Source organism: Dendrobates tinctorius, unplaced genomic scaffold (genome assembly GCF_039654945.1).
Source record: "Dendrobates tinctorius isolate UK_male_01 unplaced genomic scaffold, ASM3965494v1 ptg000044l, whole genome shotgun sequence".
NCBI classification, from domain to species: domain Eukaryota; kingdom Metazoa; phylum Chordata; class Amphibia; order Anura; family Dendrobatidae; genus Dendrobates; species Dendrobates tinctorius.
In genome coordinates this window covers 20,179,475-20,199,915 of record NW_027361712.1, presented here as the reverse complement: position 1 = coordinate 20,199,915, position 20,441 = coordinate 20,179,475, and the positions used below count along the sequence as shown (strand labels likewise).

The 20,441-nt window shown below is 45.4% G+C and overlaps 1 protein-coding gene across 1 annotated transcript; it reads right to left on the bottom strand.

Annotated features, from left to right (window-relative positions):
- Positions 1–580: 580 nt before the first annotated feature.
- Positions 581–20,096, bottom strand: NGDN (neuroguidin). The gene is made up of 10 exons (XM_073575400.1): positions 19,944–20,096; positions 8,128–8,187; positions 5,746–5,817; positions 3,656–3,793; positions 3,333–3,470; positions 3,056–3,173; positions 2,810–2,978; positions 1,895–2,045; positions 1,265–1,325; positions 581–1,132 (listed from the first exon to the last, which is right to left on the bottom strand). The coding sequence occupies exons 1-10, from the start codon at positions 19,956–19,958 to the stop codon at positions 1,113–1,115; spliced, it is 942 nt and encodes a 313-aa protein (XP_073431501.1). The 5' UTR covers positions 19,959–20,096; the 3' UTR covers positions 581–1,112.
- Positions 20,097–20,441: the final 345 nt, after the last annotated feature.

Below are 20,441 nucleotides of genomic sequence, written 5' to 3'. Positions count from 1 at the left end.
GGGTCTAATGAAAGACCCGTGTCCACCTCCTACTGACACTAAGCTAAACTGAGGAATTCCCTGCCGGTCGGTGGGGTGTACACTGCGGAGGAGGAGCTAACTTTTTTTGTGCATAGTGTCAGCCTCCTAGTGGCAGCAGCATACACCCATGGTCTCTGTGTCCCCCAATAAGGCGACTGAGAAATATGATACACACTGTTCTTAAAGGAAAGCAGCCACTATATTCATGCTGCCTGAACCATGAGAATCAGAACATGGCTGTGTCAATGCAACCAGGCGTGTTTCACTTTGAAAACATAAGATACCTGACTAATCCAGCTGCAGCCCCTGTCTGGCTTCTTCCCACCTTTATCCTGGTGACTGACAGGTCTCTCCTTCTGTACACACATGGGAGGCCTGTCAGTCAATTGGAGCAAGGTGGGATAAAGCTACATTTTCTCTGAAAGGCCACTGGATTTTAGAGAAAATTATACCTGGCTGCAATCATGCACCCAGGATATGGTTCATGCCCCTAACTTTGGCATCATCAATCTAATGACAGCTTCCCTTTAAATTAATAGACTAACCAGGGAGAAAAAAATACTTCACATTATTTATTACACAAGAGGCAACAAGGTGCATTTATTCTGCTCATAGCTAATAAAGGGCCGCTGTACAAGTGTAGAGAAATTAAATTGCAGGTCAACACTATAAATAGGAAAGTAACAACAAATCTTCATTTCTATAAAAGGCATGGTTATGGAGAAACAGATTCTTAATTATTTAACGAAAAACAGAGATAGGCATGCCAAAGGTCATTTTAAGACAAGGAAAATACAAGTCCTAGCTGGCCCTATTCACCTTATCTCTCTGGAACATTATTATTGCACTTAAAAAACAAGTTAAATTACTTTGAATAAATTTTGATAATTGTTATCAAAATTAGGATAATCTTGTCTATATTTTCCAGTACAATCAACAATAACATAGCACAAGTCCATACGATACATAGGTGCCAGTTATTACTAATGAAGGCTCCTCAGAGACAAGCAAACAGTGAGGGGATGGCAGTGCTTTGGAATTGCTGGCCCAATACACTTGTAGAAAGTAAAGAGTTGACTGGTGGCTATTCCTCAGTGGCGCTTTCTAAAGCCTAGAAAGGAGAGAAAAAAATATATTGTAATAGGCTTCAAATGTTGCTATGAGTTTATGCCCATAAGGAAATGACAACCATGAAAAACTCAAACAATAAACACAAAATAGTATAAAATATAAGTAAAATTACCTTTCTTGCTTTTCCCCTTCTTATGTCCTTTCTTGGATTTCTTGGCAGAATGCATGAAGTCCTTTATACAAAATAAAATTAAAATATGAAAAAAATAAAAACGAGAAAACAAACAAAACCAGGTAACATACATCATACAGATGGCTCAACAACAAGAAAAATTTTCTTTTTTCTAACACATTTTTTCTAAGCCAAGATCAGTCAGTTCAAGCTAACTTGTTGAAGGTCTATTAATTTGTGTGAACAAACTCATGTGCAATTGATAGGCCATATGGAAGATAATCTGAATTGAAGGTGTATACCAAGTTTAAAGAGGTTGTCCGAAGCCGAATTGTGGGTGGTGACTACCTGCCAGTAAGTCTTCCATACAGAGCACACAGTAAGGGCAGAAGATCCTGATATTATTTTCAAGACAAATTTAAGCATCTAGAGTAAATGATCAGTTAGGAAGACCAAGAATTGAGTGGGGAGGGAGTGGTGCCTGTTGAGGGCATGACTGATAGGAGGAGAAACAAACATTTTTCTCTAAGATATATTGCAACGTTTTTTTCAACCATTATACTATTGTTTGCTTTTTTTTTTACCAAGTTGTTAAAAGAGAAAGATGTCTGGCACCCAGGCAATTCTCACCTCTGCTCTCGCTTCTCCAGTTAGGGCGCTAATATCTGTGAAGTGTGTGAGTGAGTTGAGCTGTGACGTCATGGCAAGTGCTCTCTTCTTACGAGCCTTTTCCTTTCGAGTCACATTTAATCGCACCATCATAGATTCTTCATAGTTTGTCCTTTAAAAAGAAAGAAAAAACAAATAATCAGTAAATAACTCTCACGACCTTGGACGTACATTTTTGTCATAGGTCACTAAAGAAAACAGCTGGTTGTGCTATGTAGCCAGCAACTGCAGCAAGCAGAGTTAGCGCAGCTTGCTGCAGTTTAACCACTGAAATGCCACCATCAATCTTGGACAGCAGCATTTAATTGACAATACTGCCACTGCGCACTGGCTCCCAGCGGCTAGACACGATCACAGGGCACTGATGGGTTACCAAGGGCGTATGTGTATCTGCCATCTTGGACATCATGTGAAACTCAGCCGTAGTCTGAGCTTAATAGCAGAATCACAAATTCACTAAATACTACATGATTGAAGTATACAGTATAAGTGATCGAATGATTGCAGGTCCACTAAAGGTAACTAAAAAATATAATTATTACAAAATAAAAAGAGTTTTACAAATATAGCATATGTTTTAAATAATTTTATTCACTTAGAATTTTGTTCCTTGTTTGCAATAAATTGTTTGATAAAGTGAATGGCTCCATTCAAAACGACAAGTATTTCAGCAAAAAACAAGCACTCTTATTGCTCGGTCAATGGAAAAATTAAAGTTATGGCTCTTGGAACAAGAGAAGGAAAATCCAAAAATGAAAATCCAAAAAAATAAATGCTCAGGTCCTACACTAGAAAAATATCACGCACAGTGAAAAACAGTTATATAAGATTGACCAAGATCAGAGCTTGCATGGTAGCAATGTAAAAGCTACTCACCGATGCTGCTCTTCTTGCTGATGCTGCATCATATGATAGGCTCTTCCTTCCCTGATTTCCTCAGGAGCATCTGTATACTGTTCTTTCAACTCCCGGATGACCGAGCTGCTTAGAGCTCGTTTCTTAGCCCGCTGTACTATTCTTTGTTCTCTCTCTGCTTCAGTGTCATCTGTGAAATTATGTCCAATTAGAGCATCAAAACCTTACTACAGCAGGGATATATACAAGTCATTACATGTTACTTACCATATTGTACTGGTGCAAGTCTAGGAGGTATATATTTCCTGGTACTGCTGTGAGACTTTTTTCCTACTCCACTCTTATCTTTATCACTGTCTGAACCCTCCTGGTCAGATTCCTCCAACTGTAAAAAAAAAAACAAAAAAAAACATGGAAACAAGGATAAGAAGCAACTGAACTGCAGACAAAAGAATGTGTGACGTTAATGGGTTAATACAATGAGAAGTGAACTAAAGGGCAAAAAATTCAACGACTTGCTCACCAAACAATGTCATTGTCTTACCTTACTCATTAAGTTCTGAGGACTTGGTTTGAAGCGTAGAGGGTCATTCTCAGCAAGACTCCCAGTCACAGCAGCTCTTACCAACTTATCTATTTGATATTTCAGCTTTTGATCAATTGGACGCATTTTTTCCAAAACCTTTAAAATGACAAGTAAATATTAAAATAAACAAATTAAACCATTTAATTTGTGTGACCACGTGTAGACTTTGTAAATAACCCAACATATTTAAAGGGCAGTTACATAGTAGATACCCCCCTGTCTCTCTCACACACAACTCTGGTGAGAACACGTGTATATTACAAGGCAGAGGGTCTACTTACTGTGCGAGTCTCCACTAGTCTCATGATGGCTGCGTTTTCCTTCAAGGACCTCCCAGACGCTTTTTCCATGATGATGTGAACGAGATCTTGCATATAGTTCAAGAGCAGCTGATCCTTCAGCTCTAGGAAACTAAGACCCTAGAAGAAAGCACCAAGGACTCAGTTACTGATCCCTCATAGACATTACCTAAATGTGGCAACAGTGTTAAAGGGAACCTGTGACCACAGAACATGCTACTTACCTGCAGATATAGAGTTAATCTGAAGGATCATCAGGAGTTTAACAGCATTACAGTGTTGCCTGGCCAGCTTTCTGAAAGTGCAGGTTCCAGGAGAAAATGGGGTCATGCACAGAGAGGCTACAGTTACTGCTCGCTATACTGTGAGTGCTGGCTATAAGAACGCTCTGGCACTCTGACTGACAGCTTGCTCTGCACACCGCAAGTATCTGTGCAGAGCAAGGAAGCCAGGCAGCATTATAAAGCTATTTACATGCAGATTAACCCCATATCTGCAGGTAAATACCATTTTCTGAGGCAACAGATTCCTAAATATTTTTTTTAGGTCCCATACAAAAATAGCTTACTTTGCTCCTTAAAATGTAGGAAAAACCAACCATGTACTCAATTTCATCAAATTAAAAGAGATTTTCCTATGTTAGGAAATGATGGCATATTGCTAGGGTATGTCATCACTTTATGACAGGCAGAGGTTAGACCTTTACTGACCCCGATTTAAAAAAAAAAAAAAAAAAAAAATTGAATTGCCCCTGAAGCTGACAATAGCCTTTATCCCCTTTAAGAACTATGACGTATAGAAACGTCATGGGTCGCCTCCTTCTCTTTGATGCAGGCTCCTCCGTTGAGCCTGCATCTCTCCAGGCACATGTGCCCCTAACAGCTAAGGGAGGAATCGCGATCCACACGAGGCAGTTAACATGTTAAATGCCGCTGTCAGAGATTTAGCTCGCAGTTACCGGAATCACATCACATGATCACAGAGCGCTGATGGGTTGGCATGACAGCCGGGGGTCTGCAGAGACCTCCGTGCCTGTCATTACAGATCTCCTATCGATGCCGGCCCATGGCCAATGTTCATAGCAGATGATTATTTTTGTTACACATAGCAGGGCTGAAGCCTTGCTATATGTAGCACAAGTGATCGGATGATCACGTCTTCAAATCTCTTATGGTGACTATTAAAGCCAGTATAAAGTGTAAAAAAAAGTTTTAAAAAATATTTTTTAAAAATAAAAAGTTCAAATCACCTCCCTTTTGCCCCTTTCAAAGTAATAAAAAAAATACATGTTTGGTATCACTGAGTTCAGAAACGCCAGACCTATCAAAAGATAAACTAAATTAATCCGATTGGTAAACGGTGTAATGAGAAAAAAGATCAAAAACACCAGAGAGGCGATCAAAAGATCATATCTACCCTAAAATGGTAACAATAAAAACATCAGCTCAGCATGCAAGAAATAAGCCGTTGCATAGCCCAAGATCCCGAAAAATGAAGACGTTATGAGTCTCGGAAAAGGCGGCTTTTTTTTAAACTTTGGAATTTTTTTTCACATGTACTTAATTAAAAAATAACCTAGACATGTTTGGTGTCTGTGAGCTCGTAATGACCTGGAGAATCATATTGGCAGGTCAGGTTAGTGAACATGGTAGAAAAAAATAATTGAGGAATTGCACTTTTTCTTCAATTTCACTGTGCTTGAAATTTTTTTTCCCCGTTTTCCAGTACACTACGTGGTAAAATCAATGGTGTCGTTCAAATGAACAACTCATCGCGCAAAATCCAAACGCTCATACGGCCATATTGATGAAAATATGCAAAAGCTAAGACTCTGAGGAGCAAAAAACTAAAATGCAAAAACAGAAAATCCTAAGGTTATGAAGGGGTTAAGCAGATCTTAATCCGTGCTGCTGTAGCCTTGCAAGCCCACAACTACAAGCAAGTTAAGAGTCCTGGAATTGATGATTTTTCTAATATGTATATCAAAGGAAACTACCTGCCTTGAGCTTTAGAATAATGGTATACTGGCACTCAGGATCAATATTTTAACTTAAAATATGTTTTCGTCTCACCTTTTCGGTTGGGTAGACCCCATTTCGGACTTTCTCAGTTAGGTTTTTAATATGTGCTGTGACTGCTGTTACCTGCCAAAGAATGTAAAGTGTTATATCATAAGGTCAAGCACAAAACGAAGATTAGAAGAAGTTCACATATAGTGAACATATGACCAATACTAGTTTTGGTATAATCCCTGCATTTAATAACATGTCACCAGTCTTTCTGAAAATCTTCATTTGGACAAAATTGATAACTTTGCTTGGCATGGACTAGCTTGGCAGGTATAGGGCTATATAAACTTTAAGGGTTAAACTTGTTTATTAAGTTTATTGTGTTTGTACTATAATGTATGTAATCTCTATATATAAAAATGAATGTGTGTGTGTGTGTTTATCACCAACCAATCATGAAGCCTCTTTCATTTCACCAGTTGTTTAAAAGAAGCTGAGCTGTGATTGGTTGCTATGACAAACAGTTTTCCCACTTGACAACACCTCAGCAGACACTGACATGGTGGGAGACATATAGCATCCCTGGGAACATAAGATCCCAGCCTTTGTCTGCCCCCCTGAAAGGAGCAGAGATCACATGACAGAAATGAATCCCCCCTCCCGTGCCTATATCCCCATCACACATCCTCCATCCCGTAGGCATATCTTCCCTTTTAAAGGGATCATTGGTATGGAAGTCAGAGCAAATCCATCCAGCGCTTTGATACTGACCCCAGGGTCTCTTAAAGGGATCACTGGTATGGAATTTAGGGCAAATCCACTCTGCGCTTTGGTACTGACCCCAGGCCTTTCTTAAAGGGATCTCCGGTATGGAAGTCAGGGCAAATCCATCCAGCGCTTTAATTCTGACCCCAGGCCTTTCTTAAAGGGATCCCCGGTACGGATGTCAGGTCAATTGCCTTCAAATGCTCTGGTACTGACCCCAGGCTCTCTTAAAGGGATCCCCGGTATGGAAGCTAGGGCAAATCCACTCAGCGCTCTGGTTCTGACCCAAGTCCCCTCTTAAAGGGATCCTTGGTACGGAAGTGAGGGAAAATCCATTCTGCGCTTTGATACTGACCCCAGGCCTCTCTTAAAGGGATCTCCGGTATGGAAGTTAGGGTAAATCCCTCAGCACTTTGATTCTCACCTCAGGTTTCTACTAAAGGGATCATTGGTATGGAAGTCAGAGCAAATCCATCCAGCGCTTTGATACTGACCCCAGGGTCTCTTAAAGGGATCATTGGTATGGAATTTAGGGCAAATCCATTCAGCGCTCTGGTTCTCACGCCAGGCCTCTCTTAAACTTCCAGTATGGAAGTTAGGACTGTTCCACTCAGCGCTCTGGTTCTGACTCCAGGCTGACAGGATGATGTGGGATATTAGTGGTAGTTGTCCGGTGGCTCTGGCTGATGGGATGATGTGGGATATTAGGAGTAGTAGTCCAGTGGCTCTGGCTGACGGGATGATGTGGGATATTATATGTCGTAGTCCAGTAGCTCTGGCTGACGGGATGATGTGGGATATTAGTGGTAGTAGTCCGGTGGCTCTGGCTGATGTGGGATATTAGATGTAATTGTCCGGTGGCTCTGGCTGATGGGATGATGTGGGATATTAGTGGTAGTAGTCCGGTGGCTCTGGCTGATGGGATGATGTGGGATATTAGGAGTAGTAGTCCAGTGGCACTGGCTGACGGGATGATATGGGATATTATGTGTCGTAGTCCAGTAGCTCTGGCTGACGGGATGATGTGGGATATTAGTGGTAGTAGTCCGGTGGCTCTGGCTGATGGGATGATGTGGGATATTAGGAGTAGTAGTCCAGTGGCTCTGGCTGATGGGATGATGTGGGATATTATGTGTCGTAGTCCAGTAGCTCTGGCTGACGGGATGATGTGGGATATTAGTGGTAGTAGTCCGGTGGCTCTGGCTGATGTGGGATATTAGTGGTAATTGTCCGGTGGCTCTGGCTGATGTGGGATATTAGTGGTAGTTGCCCGGTGGCTCTGGCTGATGGGATATTAGTGGTAGTTGCCAGGTGGCTCTGGCTGATGGGATGATGTGGGATATTAGGGGTAGTAGTCCAGTGGCTCTGGCTGACGGAACGATGTGGGATATTAGAGGTAGTAGTTCGGTAGCTCTGGCTGACGGGATGACGTGGGATATTACTCAGCTTTATATATATATATATATATATATATACACACACACATATATATATATATATATATAATATCATTATAATTTGTTATAACTAGCCGTAGTTAGTTACTATGCCCGGGCAGCGCCGGGCTCTTCAGCTAGTTGTTTATAAAATCAAATAATCAATAAAAATGATCTGATTTAAAAAAGAAGTTCACATATTAATATGTAGAATGTGTGTGGAGAAAAGCATCACATCAACTACCTGTTCTTGTATTGTACTAAGCAGGATCTTCGCTGCTGACAGATCTTCAGATGTTATACCCTACAGAAAAAAGTAATACAGTTAGTATGTCCACACCCATAGTCACAATCATTTTCAGCTTGAATGCTATGCTGCACGCATTCAAGTTTTCTGTAGTGGTAAATCTGCATCAAAATCGATTTCTTACATATTTCACCCTAATCATTGAAGAGAGTCAAATCAGAAGTTAAAATCTACAGCATAAATGAACATGTTGTGGATTTATAACTTGCACTACAGGTCAATTTCTACTGCGGATTTCCCTTTTTGGCAAAACCTCATCCACTTGCTTCTACTGTAATAGGCTATGGGTGTTCCAACAGCAAGTCTGGATTGAATGTCCATAGTGGAGATGCGTGGATAGCGTCATGCAAACCGGTTCCAAGTCAGTGCATTTTGGTTATGCACAAGAACTGTGTGAATTTCCTGATCTTCCAGAATCCAGTGCTTGTCTTATGATTTGCTGGAGCATCATCACCTGTATGCCGCAGGGCACATATATGACATCACACCAGGTCGTCGACTAAAACGCCAAAAGGTCAGATAATCTGTGTAGCTCCTATCTATGGCCAAAACGCAATGATCTGGACCATCCGTCCCAACAATATATAAAAATTATTCCACTAGCATGAAATAATTTTTATATAAAGTTGGATGGATGTGCCCCTCATTTTCCTATCCGCGAACTTTTGGCTAAACTTCACCAGCTGGACGGACACCCGATACACACACAATTCACACACACACGCGTCTGAGTAATGGAGGAACAGCTCATACATGAGCCAATTCACACACGCGCGTCTGGGTAATGGAGGAACAGCTCATACATGAGCCAATACACATACACACACGCGTCTGAGTAATTGAGGCACAGCTCATACATGAGCCAATTCACACACACACACACGCATTTGAGTAATGGAGGAACAGCTCATACATGAGCCAATTCACTCACACACACGCGTCTGGGTAATGGAGGCCCAGCTAATACATGAGGCAATTCACACACACACGTCTGAGTAATGGCGGAACAGCTCATACATGAGCCAATTCACACACACGCGTCTGGGTAATGGAGGCCCAGCTAATACGAGGCAATTCACACACACGCGTCTGAGTAATGGAGGCACAGCTCATACATGAGCCAATTCATACACACACGCGTCTGAGTAATGGAGGCACAGCTCATACATGAGCCAATTCACACACACACACACACACGCGTCTGGGTAATGGAGGCCCAGCTAATACATGAGGCAATTCACACACACGCGTCTGGGTAATGGAGGCCCAGCTAATACATGAGCCAATTCACACACACACACGCGTCTGAGTAATGGAGGAACAACTCATACATGAGCAAATTCACTCACACACGCGTCTGAGTAATGGAGGAACAGCTCATACATGAGCCAATTCACACACACGCGTCTGAGTATTTGAGGCACAGCTCATACATGAGCCAATTCACACACACACACGCGTTTTGAGTAATGGAGGAACAGCTCATATATGAGCCAATTCACACACACACACGCGTCTGGGTAATGGAGAAACAGCTCATACATGAGCCAATTCACACAAACGCGTCTGGGTAATGGAGGAACAGCTCATACATGAACCAATTCACACACACACACACACACTCGTCTGGGTAATGGAGGAACAGCTCATACATGAGCCAATTCACACACACACGCGTCTGGGTAATGGAGAAACAGCTCATACATGAACCAATTCACACACACACACACTCGTCTGGGTAATGGAGGAACAGCTCATACATGAGCCAATTCACACACACACGTCTGGGTAATGGAGGCACAGCTCATACATGAACCAATTCACACACACACATCTGGGTAATGGAGGCACAGCTCATACATGAGCCAATTCACACACACACACACGCGTCTGAGTAATGGAGGAGCAGCTCATACATGAGCCAATTCACACACACACGCGAGTCTGAGTAATGGAGGAACAGCTCATACATGAACCAATTCACACACACACACACACACACACACGTGTCTGGGTAATGGAGGCACACCTCATACTTGAGCCAATTCACACACACACACACACACACACACGCGTCTGGGTAATGGAGGCACAGCTCATACATGAGCCAATTCACACAGACACGCATCTGAGTAATGGAGGAACAGCTCATACATGAGCCAATTCACACAAACGCGTCTGGGTAATGGAGGAACAGCTCATACATGAACCAATTCACACACTCGTCTGGGTAATGGAGGAACAGCTCATACATGAGCCAATTCACACACACACGCGTCTGGGTAATGGAGAAACAGCTCATACATGAGCCAATTCACACAAACGCGTCTGGGTAATGGAGGAACAGCTCATACATGAGCCAATTCACACACACACGCGTCTGGGTAATGGAGAAACAGCTCATACATGAGCCAATTCACACAAACGCTTCTGGGTAATGGAGGAACAGCTCATACATGAGCCAATTCACACACACACGCGTCTGGGTAATGGAGAAACAGCTCATACATGAGCCAATTCACACACACTCGTCTGGGTAATGGAGGAACAGCTCATACATGAGCCAATTCACACACACACGCGTCTGGGTAATGGAGAAACAGCTCATACATGAGCCAATTCACACAAACGCGTCTGGGTAATGGAGGAACAGCTCATACATGAGCCAATTCACACACACACGCGTCTGGGTAATGGAGAAACAGCTCATACATGAGCCAATTCACACAAACGCGTCTGGGTAATGGAGGAACAGCTCATACATGAACCAATTCACACACACACACTCGTCTGGGTAATGGAGGAACAGCTCATACATGAGCCAATTCACACACACACGCGTCTGGGTAATGGAGAAACAGCTCATACATGAGCCAATTCACACACACACGTCTGGGTAATGGAGGCACAGCTCATACATGAACCAATACACACACACACACGCGCGCGTCTGAGTAATGGAGGAACAGCTCATACATGAACCAATACACACACACACACGTGTCTGGGTAATGGAGGCACACCTCATACTTGAGCCAATTCTCACACACACACACACGTCTGGGTAATGGAGGCACAGCTCATACATGAGCCAATTCACACAGACACGCATCTGAGTAATGGAGGAACAGCTCATACATGAGCCAATTCACACAAACGCGTCTGGGTAATGGAGGAACAGCTCATACATGAACCAATTCACACACACACACACTCGTCTGGGTAATGGAGGAACAGCTCATACATGAGCCAATTCACACACACACGCGTCTGGGTAATGGAGAAACAGCTCATACATGAGCCAATTCACACAAACGCGTCTGGGTAATGGAGGAACAGCTCATACATGAACCAATTCACACACACACACTCGTCTGGGTAATGGAGGAACAGCTCATACATGAGCCAATTCACACACACACACGTCTGGGTAATGGAGGCACAGCTCATACATGAACCAATTTACACACACACATCTGGGTAATGGAGGCACAGCTCATACATGAGTCAATTCACACACACACGTCTGGGTAATGGAGGCACAGCTCATACATGAACCAATTCACACACACACACACACACATCTGGGTAATGGAGGCACAGCTCATACATGAGCCAATTCACACACACACGCGTCTGAGTAATGGAGGAGCAGCTCTTCCATGAGCCAATTCACACACACACGCGCGTCTGAGTAATGGAGGAACAGCTCATACATGAAACAATACACACACGTGTCTGGGTAATGGAGGCACACCTCATACTTGAGCCAATTCACACACACACACGCGCGCGCGTCTGGGTAATGGAGGCACAGCTCATACATGAGCCAATTCACACAGACACGCATCTGAGTAATGGAGGAACAGCTCATACATGAGCCAATTCACACACACGCGCGTCTGGGTAATGGAGGCTTACCTCATACATGAGCCAATTCACACATGCGTCTGGGTAATGGAGGTACAGCTCATACAAGAGCCAATTCACACACACATGCGTCTGAGTAATGGAGGAACAGCTCAGACATGAGCCAATTCACACACACACACACACACAAGTCTGGGTAATGGAGGAACAGCTCATACATGAGCCAATTCACACACGCGTCTGGGTAATGGAGGCACAGCTCATACATGAGCCAATACACACACACACACGTCTTGGTAATGGAGGCACAGCTCATACATGAGCCAATTCACACATGCGTCTGGGTAATGGAGGCACAGCTCATACATGAGCCAATTCACTCACACACGCGTCTGGGTAATGGAGGAACAGCTCATACATGAGCCAATTCACACAAACGTGTCTGGGTAATGGAGGAACAGCTCATACATAAACCAATTCTCACACACACACACACACACGCATCTGGGTAATGGAGGAACAGCTCATACATGAGCCAATTCACCCACACACACGCGTCTGAGTAATGGAGGAACAGCTCATACATGAGCCAATTCACACACACACACACGCGCGCGCGTCTGCGTAATGGAGGAACAGCTCATACATGAACCAATTCACACACACACACACACACACACACGTGTCTGGGTAATGGAGGCACAGCTCATACATGAGCCAATTCACACACACGTGCGTCTGAGTAATGGAGGAACAGCTCATACATGAACCAATTCACACACACACGTCTGGGTAAAGGAGGCACAGCTCATACATGAGCCAATTCACACACACGCGTCTGGGTAATGGAGGCACAGCTCACACATGAGCCAATTCACACACACACACGCATCTGGGTAATGGAGGAACAGCTCATACATGAGCCAATTCACACACACACGCATCTGAGTAATGGAGGAACAGCTCATACATGAGCCAATTCACACACACGCGCGTCTGGGTAATGGAGGCACAGCTCATACATGAGCCAATTCACACATGCTTCTGGGTAATGGAGGAACAGCTCATACATGAGCCAATTCACACACACACATGCGCCTGAGTAATGGAGGAACAGCTCATACATGAGCCAATTCACACACACACGTGTCTGGGTAATGGAGGAACAGCTCATACATGAGCCAATTCTCACACACACACACACACACACACGTGTCTGGGTAATGGAGGAACAGCTCATACATGAGCCAATTCACACACGCGTCTGGGTAATGGAGGCACAGCTCATACATGAGCCAATACACACACACACGTCTTGGTAATGGAGGCACAGCTCATACATGAGCCAATTCACACATGCGTCTGGGTAATGGAGGAACAGCTCATACATGAGCCAATTCACACACACACATGCGTCTGAGTAATGGAGGAACAGCTCATACATGAGCCAATTCACACACACACACACACACACACACACGTGTCTGGGTAATGGAGGAACAGCTCATACACGAGCCAATTCACACACGCGGTCTGGGTAATGGAGGCACAGCTCATACATGAACCAATTCACACACACACACATCTGGGTAATGGAGGCACAGCTCATACATGAGCCAATTCACACACACACACACGCGTCTGAGTAATGGAGGAGCAGCTCATACATGAGCCAATTCACACACACACGCGCGTCTGAGTAATGGAGGAACAGCTCATACATGAAACAATACACACACATGTGTCTGGGTAATGGAGGCACACCTCATACTTGAGCCAATTCACACACACACACGCGCGCGCGTCTGGGTAATGGAGGCACAGCTCATACATGAGCCAATTCACACAGACACGCATCTGAGTAATGGAGGAACAGCTCATACATGAGCCAATTCACACACACGCGCGTCTGGGTAATGGAGGCATACCTCATACATGAGCCAATTCACACATGTGTCTGGGTAATGGAGGTACAGCTCATACAAGAGCCAATTCACACACACATGCGTCTGAGTAATGGAGGAACAGCTCAAACATGAGCCAATTCACATACACACACACACACACACACACACAAGTCTGGGTAATGGAGGAACAGCTCATACATGAGCCAATTCACACACGCGTCTGGGTAATGGAGGCACAGCTCATACATGAGCCAATACACACACACACACACACGTCTTGGTAATGGAGGCACAGCTCATACATGAGCCAATTCACACATGCGTCTGGGTAATGGAAGCACAGCTCATACATGAGCCAATTCACTCACACACGCGTCTGGGTAATGGAGGAACAGCTCATACATGAGCCAATTCACACACATACACGAGCCAATTCACACACATACACGTCTGGGTAATGGAGGAACATCTCATACATGAGCCAATTCACACAAACGTGTCTGGGTAATGGAGGAACAGCTCATACATAAACCAATTCTCACACACACACACGCATCTGGGTAATGGAGGAACAGCTCATACATGAGCCAATTCACCCACACACACGCGTCTGAGTAATGGAGGAACAGCTCATACATGAGCCAATTCACACACACACGCGCGCGCGTCTGCGTAATGGAGGAACAGCTCATACATGAACCAATTCTCACACACGTGCGTCTGAGTAATGGAGGAACAGCTCATACATGAACCAATTCACACACACACGTCTGGGTAAAGGAGGCACAGCTCATACATGAGCCAATTCACACACACGCGTCTGGGTAATGGAGGCACAGCTCACACATGAGCCAATTCACACACACACACACACACGCGTCTGGGTAATGGAGGAACAGCTCATACATGAGCCAATTCACACACACACGCATCTGAGTAATGGAGGAACAGCTCATACATGAGCCAATTCACACACACGCGCGTCTGGGTAATGGAGGCACAGCTCATACATGAGCCAATTCACACATGCTTCTGGGTAATGGAGGAACAGCTCATACATGAGCCAATTCACACACACACATGCGCCTGAGTAATGGAGGAACAGCTCATACATGAGCCAATTCACACACACACGTGTCTGGGTAATGGAGGAACAGCTCATACATGAGCCAATTCTCACACACACACACACACACACACACACACACACACACACACACACACACACACACGTGTCTGGGTAATGGAGGAACAGCTCATACATGAGCCAATTCACACACGCGTCTGGGTAATGGAGGCACAGCTCATACATGAGCCAATACACACACACGTCTTGGTAATGGAGGCACAGCTCATACATGAGCCAATTCACACATGCGTCTGGGTAATGGAGGAACAGCTCATACATGAGCCAATTCACACACACACATGCGTCTGAGTAATGGAGGAACAGCTCATACATGAGCCAATTCACACACACACTTGTCTGGGTAATGGAGGAACAGCTCATACACGAGCCAATTCACACACGCGTCTGGGTAATGGAGGCACAGCTCATACATGAGCCAATTCACACACACATGCGTCTGAGTAATGGAGGAACAGCTCATACATGAGCCAATTCACACACACACACACACACGTGTCTGGATAATGGAGGAACAGCTCATACATGAGCCAATTCACACACGCGCGTCTGGGTAATGGAGGCACAGCTCATACATGAGCCAATTCACAGATGCGTCTGGGTAATGGAGGAACAGCTCATACATGAGCCAATTCACACACACACATGCGTCTGAGTAATGGAGGAACAGCTCATACATGAGCCAATTCACACACACACATGCGTCTGAGTAATGGAGGAACAGCTCATACATGAGCCAATTCACACACACGCGCGTCTGGGTAATGGAGGAACAGCTCATACATGAGCCAATTCACACACACACGCATCTGAGTAATGGAGGAACAGCTCATACATGAGCCAATTCACACACACGTCTGGGTAATGGAGGCACAGCTCATACATGAGCCAATTCACACACACACATGCGTCTGAGTAATGGAGGAACAGCTCATACATGAGCCAATTCACACACACACGCGTCTGAGTAATGGAGGAACAACTCATACATGAGCCAATTCACACACGCGCGCGTCTGAGTAATGGAGGCACAGCTCATACATGAGCCAATTCACACACACACGTGTCTGGGTAACGGAGGAACAGCTCATACATGAGCCAATTCACACACACGTCTGGGTAATGGAGGCACAGCTCATACATGAGCCAATTCGCGTGCGCGTCTGAGTAATGGAGAAACAGCTCATACATGAGCCAATTCACACACACGCGTCTGAGTAATGGAGGAACAGCTCATACATGAGCCAATTCACACACACACATGCGTCTGAGTAATGGAGGAACAGCTCATACATGAGCCAATTCACACACACACACACGTGTCTGGGTAATGGAGGAACAGCTCATACACGAACCAATTCACACACGCGTCTGGGTAATGGAGGCACAGCTCATACATGAGCCAATTCACACACACATGCGTCTGAGTAATGGAGGAACTGCTCATACATGAGCCAATTCACACACACACACGTGTCTGGATGATGGAGGAACAGCTCATACATGAGCCAATTCACACACACACACGCATCTGAGTAATGGAGGAACAGCTCATACATGAGCCAATTCACACACACACGCGCGCGTCTGGGTAATGGGAGGCACAGCTCATACATGAGCCAATTCACAGATGCGTCTGGGTAATGGAGGAACAGCTCATACATGAGCCAATTCACACACACACACATGCGTCTGAGTAATGGAGGAACAGCTCATACATGAGCCAATTCACACACACGCGCGTCTGGGTAATGGAGGCACAGCTCATACATGAGCCAATTCACACACACGTCTGGGTAATGGAGGCACAGTTCATACATGAGCCAATTCACACACACACATGCGTCTGAGTAATGGAGGAACAGCTCATACATGAGCCAATTCACACACACGCGCGTCTGAGTCATGGAGGAACAGCTCATACATGAGCCCATACACACACACGCACATCTGGGTAATGGAGGCACAGATCATACATGAGCCAATTCACACACACACGCGTCTGAGTAATGGAGGAACAACTCATACATGAGCCAATTCACACGCGCGCGTCTGAGTAATGGAGGCACAGCTCAGACATGAGCCAATTCACACACACACGTGTCTGGGTAACGGAGGAACAGCTCATACATGAGCCAATTCACACACACGCATCTGAGTAATGGAGGCACAGCTCATACATGAGCCAATTAACGCGCGCGTCTGAGTAATGGAGAAACAGCTCATACATGAGCCAATTAACACACACGCGTCTGAGTAATGGAGGAACAGCTCATACATGAGCCAATTCACACACACGGGCACGCGCGTCTGGGTAATGGAGGCACAGCTCATACATGAGCCAATACACACACACGCGTCTTGGTAATGGAGGCACAGGTCATACATGAGCCAATACACACGTGCGCGTCTGAGTTAGGCCGGAGTCACACTGGCGAGGAATACGGGAGAGTGAGAGGCGCAAAAAGCACGCATTAGACACGGACCAATGATTCTCTATGGGGTCCCTCGCACCAGCCGTATATTTCTCCTCAGTATTCTACGCTCCGTGCCACTCGCAGCATGCTGCGATTGTCAGCGTACTACGGCCATAATACGCCAATGCAAGTCTATGGGTGCGCAAAAAATACGGATTGCACACGGACCACACATGTGACTTGCGAGAAATACGCACCAGGTGTCTTTAGAAACCCTGTCATAGGGCTCCATTATATGTCCATTTTGCAAGCCTGTGAGAAAATCTCGCCATACGGATTACATACGGATGCTGACATGCGCAAAATACGCGACCACACCTTGATTACGGATGACATACGGAGCACTATTTAGGGGTCTGTCATCCGTATTATGCATGTAAAATACTGACCGTATTTTGCGTCGGTTAGTGTGACCCCAGCCTAATGGAGGAACAGCTCATAAATGAGCCAATTCACACACACACACGCATCTGAGTAATGGAGGAACAGCTCATACATGAGCCAATTCACACACACACGCGCGCGTCTGGGTAATGGAGGCACAGCTCATACATGAGCCAATTCACAGATGCGTCTGGGTAATGGAGGAACAGCTCATACATGAGCCAATTCACACACACACATGCGTCTGAGTAATGGAGGAACAGCTCATACATGAGCCAATTCACACACACGCGCGTCTGGGTAATGGAGGAACAGCTCATACATGAGCCAATTCACACACACACACGCATCTGAGTAATGGAGGAACAGCTCATACATGAGCCAATTCACACACACGCGCGTCTGGGTAATGGAGGAACAGCTCATACATGAGCCAATTCACACACACACACACGCATCTGAGTAATGGAGGAACAGCTCATACATGAGCCAATTCACACACACGCGCGTCTGGGTAATGGAGGCACAGCTCATACATGAGCCAATTCACACACACGTCTGGGTAATGGAGGCACAGCTCATACATGAGCCAATTCACACACACACATGCGTCTGAGTAATGGAGGAACAGCTCATACATGAGCCAATTCACACACACGCGCGTCTGGGTAATGGAGGCACAGATCATACATGAGCCAATTCACACACACACACATGCGTCTGAGTAATGGAGGAACAGCTCATACATGAGCCAATTCACACACACGCGCGTCTGGGTAATGGAGGCACAGATCATACATGAGCCAATTCACACACACACGCGTCTGAGTAATGGAGGAACAGCTCATACATGAGCCCATACACACGCGCGCGCGTCTGGGTAATGGAGGCACAGATCATACATGAGCCAATTCACACACACACGCGTCTGAGTAATGGAGGAACAACTCATACATGAGCCAATTCACACACGCGCGCGTCTGAGTAATGGAGGCACAGCTCAGACATGAGCCAATTCACACACACGTGTCTGGGTAACGGAGGAACAGCTCATACATGAGCCAATTCACACACACACACACGCATCTGAGTAATGGAGGAACAGCTCATACATGAGCCAATTCACATACACGCGCGTCTGGGTAATGGAGGAACAGCTCATACATGAGCCAATTCACACACACACACGCATCTGAGTAATGGAGGAACAGCTCATACATGAGCCAATTCACACACACACACGCATCTGAGTAATGGAGGCACAGGTCATACATGAGCCAATACACACGTGCGCGTCTGAGTTAGGCCGGAGTCACACTGGCGAGGAATACGGGAGAGTGAGAGGCGCAAAAAGCACGCATTAGACACGGACCAATGATTCTCTATGGGGTCCCTCGCACCAGCCGTATATTTCTCCTCAGTATTCTACGCTCCGTGCCACTCGCAGCATGCTGCGATTGTCAGCGTACTACGGCCGTAATACGCCAATGCAAGTCTATGGGTGCGCAAAAAATACGGATTGCACACGGACCACACATGTGACTTGCGAGAAATACGCACCAGGTGTCTTTAGAAACCCTGTCATAGGGCTCCATTATATGTCCATTTTGCAAGCCTGTGAGAAAATCTCGCCATACGGATTACATACGGATGCTGACATGCGCAAAATACGCGACCACACCTTGATTACGGATGACATACAGAGCACTGCTTAGGGGCCATTCATCCGTATTATGCATGTAAAATACTGACCGTATTTTGCGTCGGTTAGTGTGACCCCGGCCTAATGGAGGAACAGCTCATACATGAGCCAATATATACACACACACACACACACACACACACACACACACACACACACACACACACACACACACACACACACACACACACACACACGTGTCTGGGTAATGGAGGAACAGCTCATACATGAGCCGCACGTGTCCCTGCCGTTTACACGCCTCTCACCTGCACGGCGGCCATGTCTCCGTTGCTGCTGGATATACCACGCAGGGGGCGGAACTTCCGGGTACAAGTCGTCTGTCCACCTCAAAGGAAGCGGAAATGAGAGTGGCGTGTGCGCAGTGCTGACCTCAGAGTATCGACCAATGACTAAACGCTGTTTCAGTGGGCCAGCCAATCACAGGTGCAGGCACTAGCAGCTTAGCCCTATACCGGAAGTTAGTCTGCTTGGCCGCGAAAGCAGCGTTGAGTATACCGCTAATAATTAGTAGGAGAGGAGACTGACGGTAACACAAATGCTAATTATCTTCACGGTTCCATTCGTCACCTTGTATCTCAGCAGTGTCAGTAAATGGAAGTCCCGAATGGGTTATACGTAGCTACTGTGTCTGCGTGTCATTTTCTTTCCACAGAAGTGTTACTTGGGCGCCCTCTGCTGGACATTACTATGTAATGCAGGGTTTTCAAATAGTAATTTTATGTAGAGAGAACAATATATACAGC